General features: G+C 46.0%; 3 protein-coding genes across 3 annotated transcripts in view; 2 read left to right on the top strand and 1 right to left on the bottom strand.

The window, feature by feature from the left end:
- The window catches only part of T265_09648 (hypothetical protein), a gene marked incomplete at both ends in the record, with an annotated part of 44,503 nt that extends 35,542 nt beyond the window's left edge, over positions 1-8,961 (top strand). The window contains 6 exons of the mRNA XM_009175788.1: positions 1,343-1,478; positions 2,530-2,740; positions 3,330-3,453; positions 4,052-4,142; positions 5,219-5,402; positions 8,173-8,961. The remainder of the gene's footprint in view (positions 1-1,342; positions 1,479-2,529; positions 2,741-3,329; positions 3,454-4,051; positions 4,143-5,218; positions 5,403-8,172) is intronic.
- A 299-nt stretch (positions 8,962-9,260) lies between these two features.
- On the top strand, positions 9,261-9,515 carry T265_09650 (hypothetical protein; the record flags this gene model as incomplete). The annotated part of the gene is made up of 1 exon (XM_009175790.1): positions 9,261-9,515. One exon carries the CDS (start codon positions 9,261-9,263, stop codon positions 9,513-9,515), a length of 255 nt encoding a protein of 84 aa, XP_009174054.1.
- A 1,232-nt stretch (positions 9,516-10,747) lies between these two features.
- Positions 10,748-13,196, bottom strand: part of T265_09651 (hypothetical protein) — a gene marked incomplete at both ends in the record, with an annotated part of 21,909 nt that continues 19,460 nt past the window's right edge. Inside the window, one exon of the mRNA XM_009175791.1 lies at positions 10,748-10,914. Within this exon, the coding sequence (XP_009174055.1) occupies positions 10,748-10,914 (167 nt within the window). The remainder of the gene's footprint in view (positions 10,915-13,196) is intronic.

Below are 13,196 nucleotides of genomic sequence, written 5' to 3' on the forward strand. Positions count from 1 at the left end.
TAAATTAGCTACCAGCTGACCTGACTTTGAAAGCCCTAGTACACATTTGTTCGACGGAATACAGGCATTTCTAGCACCCAGGTGCCATGGTGCTCTCTGCTGTCTTGCAGGAATACAATTCACTGTAAAGACAGATCACAAATCGAAACTTGCAGTAACGTTATACCGTTTAACCACTATTTTTTGAACAGACCTCTACTTGGCTTTCACGTTGTCACTTCTAGAGAGTGCTGGCAAACCCTACCAGGGCAGTAAATGTTAACACATTAGAATGGATGATGACCACGCAGATGCAGTGATGATCCACACATTCAGCTATAGTAACTATTTGGAAACTATGGGCTACAAGAAAGACATATCGCTTCTCAGACACTTCCATCGCCTTCCAAGTGCTCTGAACCAGTCGCGTGAGTAGTATGCAAACCTCCCCTCGCCCCGCTATATAACAAGTGGTACTCAATACTTGTGCTTTAACATAATTGTTTCGGAAGGTCCATAGTTGCTGAAGCTAACTCAGCAAATCCCTGCTAATTGATTCTGTCCGTTGTTCTGTTTGTGTGTGTGTGTGTGTGTGTCTACGCGCCCCTGAATGATTCACATTTCGTTCCCTCAGCTTCAATTCGAGTTTGATTTGTGTCTTGCCGCATTTCAACCTCACTTTTTTCCTAAGGACTACGTTTTTTGCGGATTTCCTCATTGCTATATTTGAACCCAACCACTTTCGCCACCCATTTTTCTACACCGAACCCTACTGTTGCAAACCTGAAGCAGTTTCAGCTGGTTTGGTACTGGAAATCTCCGAAATGACTCACTCCCAGAAGCGATAACTCTCAGACAGCATCAACACTAAACTCTTATTGGAGTGGATTTGATAAGTGGCACCGCGTACACTAACATTTCTGCGTCCTTGCACCTGACGTGTGAGACCACGCTACGAGATGCTGGTGGTGCTGGTAGTTTGGCTTAACTATTCACTAACCAAGCCGTTACAAGTGGTTAGTTGTCTCAATCAACGCCGTTCGGTCGCCATGGCGATCTCGTTGCACTCGATCCGATTCCCGAGAACTCAGCTTGCCTGTCACCTGCCTTAGGACTATCCGTCAGATAACGCTTTCGAGCAATTATGTCGTTCAATCCGGGCATCATTTTCGGTGTGTAGGTAATAAATTACCTAAAAAGGGAATTCGTAAATTATTGGATAGAATCTTCGGCTCAGAACCTCATTGTGCAGTCTCTCCAACCTATCAGTCAGTCTTTCAAAAGCTCGACTTTCATTCACCTTGTTCGTCTTCGTCATATGGATTTCGTTTTATCTGGCCCATTCCTCCATCTCACCTTTCAGGGAACTGCTCGAGTATCACATCCTTACAGGAACCCCCGTGACAGCCAAGGTGCTTGCTTGTCTGATCACACCCGTCACTCGTCCTGATTGGGAACTGGATAACAAGGATGTCCAGCTTGTTCAGAAAATTGGACAAGTAAGTCTGATTCGCTACCAGTGTGGCTTTTCCCCCTCCGTGTTCGCTCGTCACAACACAAATCACTCAAATCTGTTTTTGACAATTGACAGTCAACGCACGAGCTTCTCGGAGTGGCTTAGCTAATGACCGCTTTTCCTGTCAATATTGAGTCCACCTCTTAATCGATGGGATAAAATAAGCTAGTTTACTAAATGTGCTCAAGATCTAATCACCTCATATTTTTGACACGACGCCATCTGGTATACTATTAAACCCAGGTGTTGTGCTTTGTTGATTAGAAAAACGCTACCCGTCTGATCTATTTGCGTTTCTCGGTCATTGAACACAGCTGTCCTTATTGTAGTGATGTACCATCTACAGACCAACTGTTGGTTGCCTCTGTGCTGTCATTCGGATCTGGAGGCTTCAACTGTGTACTAATTAGGAGCCGAATGGCATCCCGCTCACAGGTGTCCACAGGTGGATCGCTCTAAACAGCCGGACATCAGATGGATTGGATTGATATGTCGCGCACCGGCCACGCGCCAAACGAAAGCACATCCTCCTCATTGGTTAGGGTACCGGCCTATCAGGATCGAGCATTTTCTGTTAGTGCCCACACACCATCACGAACATTTTAGCTCTAATTTGTGGAAATTCTGTGAGCCACCAACTCACACGTCTGGTAGGTGTGATTGTTACCGATTGGTAACCTGACTCACCTAATCGGTGCATCAACTTCTTGGTCATTTGTTTCCATTGTCACTGCTTCCGTGAGTGACTATCCGGTTGGATGTTTCCAGCTACTTTATGACCTAAGTACCGCGTAGGTTGCAGACCAGAAGCCCAGAGTTAACGGAAATGAACGGTTATAAGCAATTCAAATAATCGCACTATTGTGTGGTACTTTAACTGTCCTAAGACCTGTTCAAACAGCTACAGAGTCGCCCACCTGACTGCATCGTCCGTGTGCATGGGGAAAATAATACATCTCAGTTTCGTGCCTTAAGTCCCGTCTTGTTTCGTCCCCACTCCATACATACCTTTCCACTCCGCTTTTGTTTTCCAGGGTAATTTTGGCGATGTCTACCGCGGCTACTACAACGGCTGCGAGGTGGCCGTGAAAACTTGCCGTGGTGATACCAGCGCAGCTCATCTACGACAGAAATTCCTACAAGGCGAACGAACGGCCTTGAATTTCTGTCATCCACACATTGTGAAGTTGATTGGAATCGCGGTTCATTCACATCCAATCATGATTGTGATGGAATATGTTCCAGGTAGCACATCCTTTTTCTGCCAACTTTCCTATCGGGGTTTTCTTTTTTTATTCACCACTCAGTGCGTGTCGAATAGACAATGACTGTATACTCTGAACTCGAAAACAGTTGGTGATGAACCCTACAACCCTAAAACCAAATTGATTTGCAAATGAGTGTATTTCTCAAAAACAGTGCAATTTGGGTTCAAGTAGATCATAAGGTTGACGGAAACTCGGGGACTGCGCCTACCTGATGAGCGCCAAGAAGGGCGAAACCCGTTGTGGGCTGTCGAAGAGTTTTCAGCAACCTTGTGAGTAGTTTCCTCTATGAAAATATGCTGCGATATCTCGAATGTCGTGCCAACTGAAACTTGAGGCGGCCTGTGTGCAGCACTTTCAATTGTAGAATATCATAAACGAGAGATTCAGTTGAGTCTCTTGTGAAAACCCAATTGATTTGCAAATGAGTGTGTTTCTCGAACCCTACAACCTCTTTGAAATACGCTGAAACCCGGTTTAACAGTTCCAAAGTAGGCAACGATACTCCAGCGGTGTACGTGAATTTCACTCATTGTATTCTCCACAGTGTCACCATTCTCTTTTCGCAGGTGGATCTCTGCTGACCTATTTGCGCAGATTCAAGAATGTTCTCTCCTTAAACACCCTTCTCCTGATGGCCTCAGACGCTGCCAGCGGCATGGCTTACTTGGAATCGAAGAATTGCATTCACCGGTACGTAGTCGCCTAGTATTCACATATTCATATTATTGAAACTTAAAATGGTTTATACATCCTCAAGCAATCGCACAATGCATTTCCGCAAAACTAAGCGAAACTACTGCTCGTTAATCGACACATTAGGATACTTAATTCAATTTTCGATTCCAAGAAAAAATTCTTGGTTAGACCGGCTGTTTTGTTCTGGACTTGAACTGAACACTGTTGATTGGTCAGCGTTTTACCAGCTGGAGCACGAGCGAGCCTAATCATTACCAACCTCGGTCGTGCCCAGATGTTTGAACGCTTGCTTCCATAGGCCGAAAGGTCATGTGACTGATCCAATCTCCTAATCGCGTCGGAAAGTATCTTGTAGCTGAGCTCTGGGGCGTGAATTGTCTTTCGCAGGCAGTGCGGACGCCCGTCGTGATCCTTCCCCCTGGAATACTCGAAGCTCACACTTACGAGGTCCTTTGTGAGAACGAACGAGTACAAGAAATTCCCGTGGGCAGGCATCCATATAATTCTTTTGATTAAAGCGACCCCTTAGATGCCGAAGAGTGGGTCTTTCTATTATTTCCGCTTCATTCTTCCGTTTTCTTTTTGCTCACAGTGATTTGGCTGCACGCAACTGTCTGGTCACGGAGAACGGTCGGCTAAAAATTGCCGACTTTGGTATGTCCAGAGAAGAGCACATCTACGAGGTAAGTCAGTGCATTCGAATGCAACACCACACAGCACCCGATGTCACATTCTCACATGCTCATCCTGGTGTCACTAGCTGGTTGCAGATCAATATCACACGAAGTTCCCGGTCCTAGGTTGCTACCATCACGTGACACTGCTTATGCCAGAATGTTTGTCTGATCTTTCAGACGATGGTACACTTCTTCTGTGTGCACAGATGTGTGTGCGATTTTTCTCAGTATCTCACTTTTGTCGTCTGGTGGTATCGTTGTTGTTCCTCTCTTCTGCCTCCCGTCACTCTGCATTCCTCGAAGTCGGTTTGCACTGTGCCGTTCGGTCTCACAACCGGTGTCGCTCTAGTCAAGTCTGTAATGGCGCTGAGCATGATGTATCCACTCGATCGGATGCACACCCTCAGTCCCTATGGCACTGCAAGTAGTGATTTTTTTCTGGTTCACAAAACAAGTGTGATCACCAAACAATGAGAAACCAGGTCGATCTTCAACTTACCAGAAATTTAACGTAGCTGAGAAGTAACACTACTCAGAAGGTTGCTGGAAACTCTTCGGCATCCAACGATCGGTCTTGTCTGTCTCTTTTGGGGATCCCCAGACTGGCGCAGTCTCCGAGTTTCCGCCAACCTCATGTTTTACGTGAACACAGATTGTGCACAGTTGCCGAACTACACTCATTTGCACATTAGTTTGGTTTCAACTGGAGATTTTCGACTTAATCCGGGCCGAAGCATTTCATAATCTTGCTTAAAAAACTCATGAATGGTTTCCATAAAGTCCTGTCGTACGACGTGACCCGAATCTGTCAGTATGTCTCTGTTCCTTCCAATGTATCCTTGGAGCTTTTGGCAGCAAACCACTCGTAGAGTTGAGGTATCCACTCCTAGCGCTCAAGCCAGTTACGGTGCCGGTTGAACTAGTTGATCTTGTGAGCTTCCCACTTACCGAGGTCACGAGTCGTCAGGTTCCTTGTGCTGTGCATTCAGTTTGTAACGCTGTTTCAGGTGTCATGCTTGAATCAGTTGTCGTTTCTTTACCTCTGGTGCTCGTTCTTCTGTTGTAACTACTTTGCTCTTTAGCTCAGTGATCGCCGTGGACAAATCCCGATTAAATGGACTGCCCCCGAAGCTTTGGTCACCGGACGATACACAATCAAGTGTGATGTCTGGTCGTATGGTGTTCTGTTGTGGGAAATCTTCACTTTCGGCGATATTCCCTACCGATTTTGGTCCAATCCGCAAACTCGAGAAATGGTTGAGTCAGGTGAGCGCGAAGCGCGTTCAGTTGTGTGTGGTCTTGTCATCGTCAGCTGACATTGTTTCATTAGCCTCATTTCCAGGACTACTCAGCATCCATTGTCTTCGTTAAGTAACACGTGATGTAGACCCGGTGTCCTTCTCTCAATACTTTTGTGGGTGATAACCCGTCAATACTAGCGGTGTCTGGCACTTGTAGACAAGTATTGGTTAGAACGCGAATTTACTGACCTCTAGGTCCGTACTTCGAACCCGACCTCTGCATTTCAACTTCTGTCTAAGCTTGGGCAACTTGGTAGTATCCCAGCCCTCGTGCTTCTTTCGGGTGGCATGAAAGTTAGGCTTCTACAGCTGAACGATTGACTATCCTTCATCGAAGGTTTCTATCAGCCTGTGACATTTTCGACGAACGTCTACCTAACTTTGTGCAGCATTCTCCACTGTGTAAGATACTGGTGGGTTTGTTCAGCAAGCAGTTCTTCCGGTATCCACACGAATACCTACCAGGTGATTACCGTCTCAAAAACCACCTGTGCATGAAAACGAAGAATGAAATGACAAATATTGATGACCCCCAGAGAAACGTGCTAACGGATGTTGAGCGCAGACACGGACAGAAATATGGAGTTCTAACCTATCTTAGTTTGGTGTGATGTAGGAAAATGCGAACGAGCTCGAGATGACTCAGTGGTTATGGGGGAAGGTCCGTGGTTCGAACCCATCCCCGACCTATCGACGGCTGCTGTCCAGACTTTGACGTCCTGGCAGTATTCCAGCTCTTGTGCTTCATCCGGGAGGCACAGTGGCTAGGCCCCGAAAGAATGCTGTCACTGAACGATTATTATTGTTTGTGCGAACGGAATAAACTGATAGAGAGAGAGAGTAATTTTTTGGTGGGTTGGGGGAAGCGAATAAGAAGGAACCGACTGTGATTCAATGTATATCTACCGTAGTTGTGGTTGGAGGTGTGCTACACTCCAGTGGAGGTGTATGAGTGATCGCTCTTACCTAGGAGACTACCCAGATAAGAACGTGCTTTTTTGCATAAAGGAAGCTAATCACGAGGTTGCTGAAAACTCTTAAACCCTCAACAACCTTGTGAGTAGTTTCCTTTATGAAAATATACTCCGATATCTCGAATGTCGTGCCAACTGAAACATGAGGCCGCCTGTGTGCAGCACCTTTAGTTGTAGAATATCATGAACGAGAGATTCAGTTGAGTCTCTCGTGAGAACCAAATTGATTTGCAAATGAGTGTATTTCTCGAAGAACGTGCTTTGTTAGCCACCCTGATTGCATTCCGAGATGTGAAACATTCGATTTATCGAGAGCAAAGTATTATTGGTGGGACGTTAAGTGCATGGGGAAGCAGGAAGCCTCAGGTTCAGTAGATGCTGTTGCATGAATGGACCGAAGAAATTTATTGGAAGACTTCAGTCTGCGATTGAGGAAGTTTGCTTGATTACAGCTTCGCTCAGTACTGTGAATTTGTGAGGAAGGGTTACTGTTTTCAGCACGAATGCATTCCATTGGATAATTCTAATGGCAACGACTTTCAAATTGCTTGTATGCGTCACGAAAAGACTGGACCTTACCGTAGTGTGACGGTTTACGCACCTCAGCGATCCATCGAGCTGTACTGGGTAGTGTCCCCGTGACACTCACAGAGTCTCTCATACCAGGTTGGTCAATGGTTAGAGGTCTGACGAACACAGTCTCCTGGCCCTTCAGGTTGAGGGCTCGAACATGCAGTGACTTTTTCCGTAGCAATTGTAGTGCATCTGCATTTCCCGCCAAACATCGTTGCCTTGCGGTCAGGCCCTTGAGCCAAAAGCTTTGGTCGTGGACCCTAATCGTCCTGCTGTCTAGGTGTGGGCGCCTTAGCAGTATCCCAGCCCTCTTACAACCATGAAGTAGGCAATGAAGCATCGGTGTTGAACACTAATGTCATGATGTCGATGGTGATGATGCGTCATAAGGTCTGCAAGGACTATGTTGTGGAACGATGGAGAGTGGAGTCTCGGGTAGCTGCTCCGGTTCTGAAGGCCCCATCAGGCAGTTGTGATAACTTAATCCGTTGAATCCCCACGACACTGTCGAGATTCATCCAGGTCGACTGGTTATTCAAAATGTTTTTGAAACTTAAATAACTGTTTTGGACTGCTGACCTCAGACTCATTACACAGGACGAAACGTCTTCAACTTATCAACGTATATTCTCTTCACCTCATTAGCATAGTCCATGATGGACATAAGCTCCCACACGTCTAAAGGAGCGACTCTATCTGAACTAGTGTTATTGGTTTCTCTTAATGAACATACCTTTTCGACTTAAGGCGTCACGGTATTTGTCGTACGATGTGTTCTAGAATATTCTAGTACGGGATGAGATGGCTCAGTGGCTCGAGTGCGAATTTACCGGCCGGACGGTCCGTGATTCGAACCCGATCTTTGCCTCTCGACTTACCCTGTGTAGGCTTAGGCAACCTGGCAGTCTCCTAGCATTCGTGCTTTTTTCGGGTGGCCTTGTACCTAGGCACCGAAAGGGTGCTACAGCTGAACGATTTTTTCCTAGCATAGCCGGAGGAGAATCCAATGCAAATCCAAATGTAACTCGATGTCAAACATTCGTTCGGTGCCCCTTACCGTGTCGAAATTGCACATCATGCCTCTTTGTACAGTATGCTGTCTTTCGCAACACATTTATTCTCTTCTGAATACGTACACTGAGAACCTACTTTGATTCCAAATACGTCCTAACCTTTCCTCTCCTGTAGGCTACCGCCTCCCAGCTCCGGAAAATATGCCCCCATTGGTCCGAATGCAGATGAATGCCTGCTGGCTCGCCGATGCCGAACGCCGTCCGAGCTTCGCAGAACTATCACGTATTCTGCACTTCTCCGCCGCGTCTGACCCGGCCCCGTGGACCCCGTCCCGTTCCAACCTATCCAGCTTCACGAAACCTTCCAAAAGTCCCATTGTTGTGACCGAAACTAGAAACAACACCAGCAACAACAACAACGGTGACCACAACCTGCCGCATAAGTTTGCCCGCCTGTCTGTGAAAGACAAGCGAACCAGAGAAAATTGAACACAACCTCTCCCACTAGGCGCTCTTGTGATGATCTCTTCCTATCTATTTGGGCCTCTTATTCTTCACGTTCCACTTGTTTTTCCGCAGTATTGCAAGCGCCATGTGTTTTCTTGTGCACGTACCCCTCCCCTCTCTATTGATTTGTTTGCTTCGTCGCGCCAGCTGAACACCATATCTACCAAATGAGGCATTCAGCCTCAGTCACAGAGACCTTAATAGAAACTGGCCAAAGTCTCCCATATCTTGTATCCCTGCAGTTTTATCCCATTCCATTTTTTATACATTCTCCTATGCTTGCTGATTGACCGTTTTGTCCTAGGCCAAGGTAAACAGTTTTCCTCGTCGCTCCGTTTCTATCCTCCGTGTCTCTGCCTATTATGTTTTGTTTTCTAATTTCACTCTCTTATCACTAATATCGGCTGTGATAGCAAGCACGTTTTGCGTTTGCCGTGGCTTGTGTTTTCTGTACAACCCGAAACTTGATTACTTCTATTAATAGTACTATTATTTGTTTGTTTTGTTTCAGTATTTTTAGTAGTTTTCCGGAGAGGGCTAGTTTTTTTCTTTCACTCTGGCTTTAGGACCGATCGATGAGGTCATCCAATCACAGTGAGCTGTTTTGAGCTGTCTTCATTGGCGGAATGAAATATTCATTGGCAACTACCAAATCTCTTCACATTACGATGAACAATTCCACTGGATGTGTGGAACTTCCTTCTGAGAAGTTGTCACTCAAACCAAAATTAGTACAAATCTCACTGCTGGTCGAAGATGACAACAACGGGAATTCCTTACGCTTTTCTTGAATTCTTTAGCCTAACATTCGAACATATGCCACCCGCCAATGGTGAGCTCTGTTGCTACGGTGTACAGCATACCATGAAGATGACGGATCTCACTCCAGCAGTTCTTGCGAAATTGCAAACAATACAGTGTAGTCAACTTGAGCCGCAGTCGCTTCGTGCACTGGACCGGAAGGATGAATCTACCGGAAGTGTGATAGAAGATATCTGTCGCCTTCCATAGATAGCTAAGTTTCACCCCCCGGTCGTGCTGGGTGAAAGTAATCCGCAACCGAGGGGAACAGCCTGTCTCAGTCGCCGCACTTCACTCAGCCACGTATGTCGCTAGCCAGCCTGTTTGGATCATGTCTCTGAAAGCATTGTCTTCCTCAGGTCAGGCCAACCGGAAAAGCAAACTTAGATAATCGACCGGCTGTGTTAGGCGTCAAGCTGCACACAGAGCTGGTCATTGCCATTAGGTCTGATCGTGTTCTACTGTGAAAAGACTTGGTGACTTACCCCGGTCTACCCATCGACGTGTTTGTTCCACTTGAAAAATATCAAAAAATGGTAGAAAACTTGTGGTATTCTGGAAGGCACCACTACATCCACACAGTTTTTATCGTTCACATTAGTTATGGTTTGCTTACGTACCGGTCCCTGAGCTAAATGTACGATCAACTGCGGCCTGTTAAGTTCGATTCTACTGAAAAAGGTGCGAAAACCCATTTAGACACTGTCTCTGTGAATGGCACTTTCGTTCACGAATGGTCCGTTGGTCGTTAAATTAGTCTTGTTGACGAGATTTTCTTTCGAGTTACCTGTGAATCACTTTTCGACGACACGTGACCCCTACAGACATAGGATGTGAGTTGGCTCCAGGTTATGACTACCGACGCCTCAGAAGTGTCACCGGTGTCGAATGGCGTCCACGGATTTGTAACATGGCAGTTAGAAAACGGGTTGTAAAGCAGGCACATCCCTCGCAGAAATCACATAGCACCATCAACTACGGTAGCTCAGCCATATGCTACGCATGCCGGAATAACGTCAACGGAGACTACTTTTGCCCTCCATGCATCCTTCAGACGGCGAGGTGGAAAGCGTACAACTTGACAGAACGGTGTGGAACAGAATACGAAGACGTGGGAAGAACGAAGGTAGCGAACAAAGCTTGTGGTCTGTAATTGTTCCCTTGGCCAATGCATTACAAATTTGTATGCTATCCGAAATCACGTGGAAAAATTAAAATCGAGGGGGTTGAGAGAGGGGTAGATCAGTAAGTCACAAAGTGGGGTTAAGTGACGTCATTGTCAGACAGGGTTGTTTGACCGGATTTTTCGCAAGCCAAAATGCAACCAAAAAGCTGCCCAGGTAGCGTGTGCCACGCTAACTGACTGGCGGACAATTCAGGTGACATCAAGAAGCGCTGGCGACACTTGGATGAAAGTTTCGCCGGCTGATGAGCCCAGTAAACTAGGAATCACATCGCTCAAGTGTGAACACGTTCGCCTGTTCAGACGTGAAAATCCAGATGCGTCCAACGTGCGTTGGTGGAGTAGTGACTACACGTTCACCTCGCATGTCAGGTATCCGGGGTTCGAATCCCGGCACGGCCATCGGATACGCACTGCTGATGAGCTCTAATAAGAGCTAAACTAGAGTCCAGTGCTACCTTTTCGTGTGGGCTCACCGGAATAATTGCGCCAGAACAGGAACACGACTGTTCAGACGAGAGTGGTGTGTCTATGAACACTTTAAGTTCAGAGGTCGGGAAGTCTTGGGTCCCTTCTGCGATCAATAGTAATCTGGATCGTGCCAATCGTGATCGGTTCAGAAGTGCCTGTTACATGATATCGGAGACTTGTTCTTTGTCGTTGAGATGACTGCTTTCGGCTTTCGATTGATCCCAGTTTCTTTCGACTACTACTCAGGGATAAGAGATTGTGTTCTCGCATTCTTTCTACCAAACGTCTTGACGTAAGACCAACGAGAATACCAGCACGAGAATACGGATGAGTACACACAAACGCTGGTGGTAGAACCTGGCAATTGTTTATCAAGTGGGGCTGGAATTGAAGCTCAAGCACAGATTAGCAACCACATGTCAACAGAATTTCTAGGCCGTATGCTAACTAATTCAGCAACCGAATCACCTTTGAATGAGGGGGCTCATGTAGATGGTCCACTTCCCAATTGAGCTTTTTTCAGGTTCGGTCTTTACAGATTGCATAGTTTTGAATAAGAACCGATCAGGAACCCTAGTTCCTCTGATACGCGGTTGAAGGGGCATTTCTTCTCTGCTCTCTCAGACAGACATCTAACTAGGTTACGTTTCTTGTAGTTGAATATACTGTCCTTTGACGTTTGCTTTCTGTGAGCTTTGCGCTCTATGGTCCGATCGGTCCACTTTCTACTACTCTCAGACAGACATCTAACTAGGTTACGTTTTTGCATTTGATTATACTGAACTTTGACGTGTGCTTTCTGTGAGCCGTGCGCTCTATGGTCCGGTCGGTCCACTTTTTACTACCGAAATCGAGGAAACTGCCCGTTGTGTTAGGGCAGGGTGGAAGAAGCCAGCATTTCTGTGGATTATGACCGTTTTCTCTATGTTCGACTATTTTTTTTGTTTTTGGTTGCCAATCGCACAGCTATTTATTTCCAACAATTGAGTAAACTTTTTCTCGGTAATATTTTATAGAGACTCATATCCTCAGATTCGTTGTCACTCTAACATTCAAAGTCTTTAACCGCATCTAGTGCCCCATTTTTTGTTTGTACTTGCTCAGGGAGCACTTGACGAAGTTTCATACTTTTTGCCAGTATTCTCAATCGGCCTGCTGTTCTCAATTCCATCAACTTCAACAAAAATAGCCATATTTTCCAATCGGGACTAGGAACACTGATCTGGCGACCTCCATAGCATGAAATTAAGCTGCCGGCTCCCTCCAAGCAGTTCCACTGAAAAGCAGACAACCACACGTTTGGTTGCAAAGAGTCATACGCATCGAGTATCTGTTTGAGTGCATGGGTATTCCGAGAATGCCTAGTGAACACGCATGATTCACCTGGCAAAATGGCGAGTCTGTGAAGTTCGAAGCGAAATGAGGCATGTCCACAGTAGGCCGTTATTCCGTATCGTGTCCCTCTGTTACCCGTGAGCGCTTGTTTTGCTGCCATTCCAGTTATTCTGTCGTACTCTTTCGGTATTCGTAGTCGCTTGTCCTGATCGTTTTCATTCCGTAACACCGATGGTAGCGCTGTTGTGGTAAAGTGAGTGCTGTCTGAATGTTACCCCATCACAGTGACGTCATCCCCCATTGTGGCTTCGAAGAACATCTGTTACTGAGGCCGTGCCTGTTGTGACTTGACTCCAGTGGCCTCACTACAGTATGCTGCCCTGTTAGAATAACAATTTATTGCGATCATTCATCAGAGGAGAGGAGAATATGCACACACACACACACGAACAACAGTTGAAGACATAACACACTAATAATGTTCAGGACATCACAAATAAGAGATTCAGCTACTTTCCTGATAGGTCTTCCGTAAAGAAAAACTAAATTGATACCGAAATGAGTGTTTCTCGGAACAACAACGTTGCATGGTTATCAGGTTGAAAACGTTTGTCGATTTGTGTGGGGATCTTGGCTTCCGTAACCCACTGTGAATCACTGTCGATCGAGGCTTCACGACCGCTTCATAAAAGAGAATTTGAGTCGGCGTGACCCAGTTTAGCACTTAAGTAACAAGGTCCAAAGATGCGTGCCACCTGGTGGAACGACCGCATAGTTTTCCACATTTGACGTCTCCTTACAGTACAACTTCCATTGTACTTTTCAAAATGACGGCAGCAGTAGAAAGAGAACAAAGGTTTTCGAGAAAAAAAGGCTTTTCAAGTTGAGTCCAGTCCACGGTA

The sequence above is a fragment of the Opisthorchis viverrini genome (assembly GCF_000715545.1).
Source record: "Opisthorchis viverrini unplaced genomic scaffold opera_v5_298, whole genome shotgun sequence".
NCBI lineage: Eukaryota > Metazoa > Platyhelminthes > Trematoda > Opisthorchiida > Opisthorchiidae > Opisthorchis > Opisthorchis viverrini.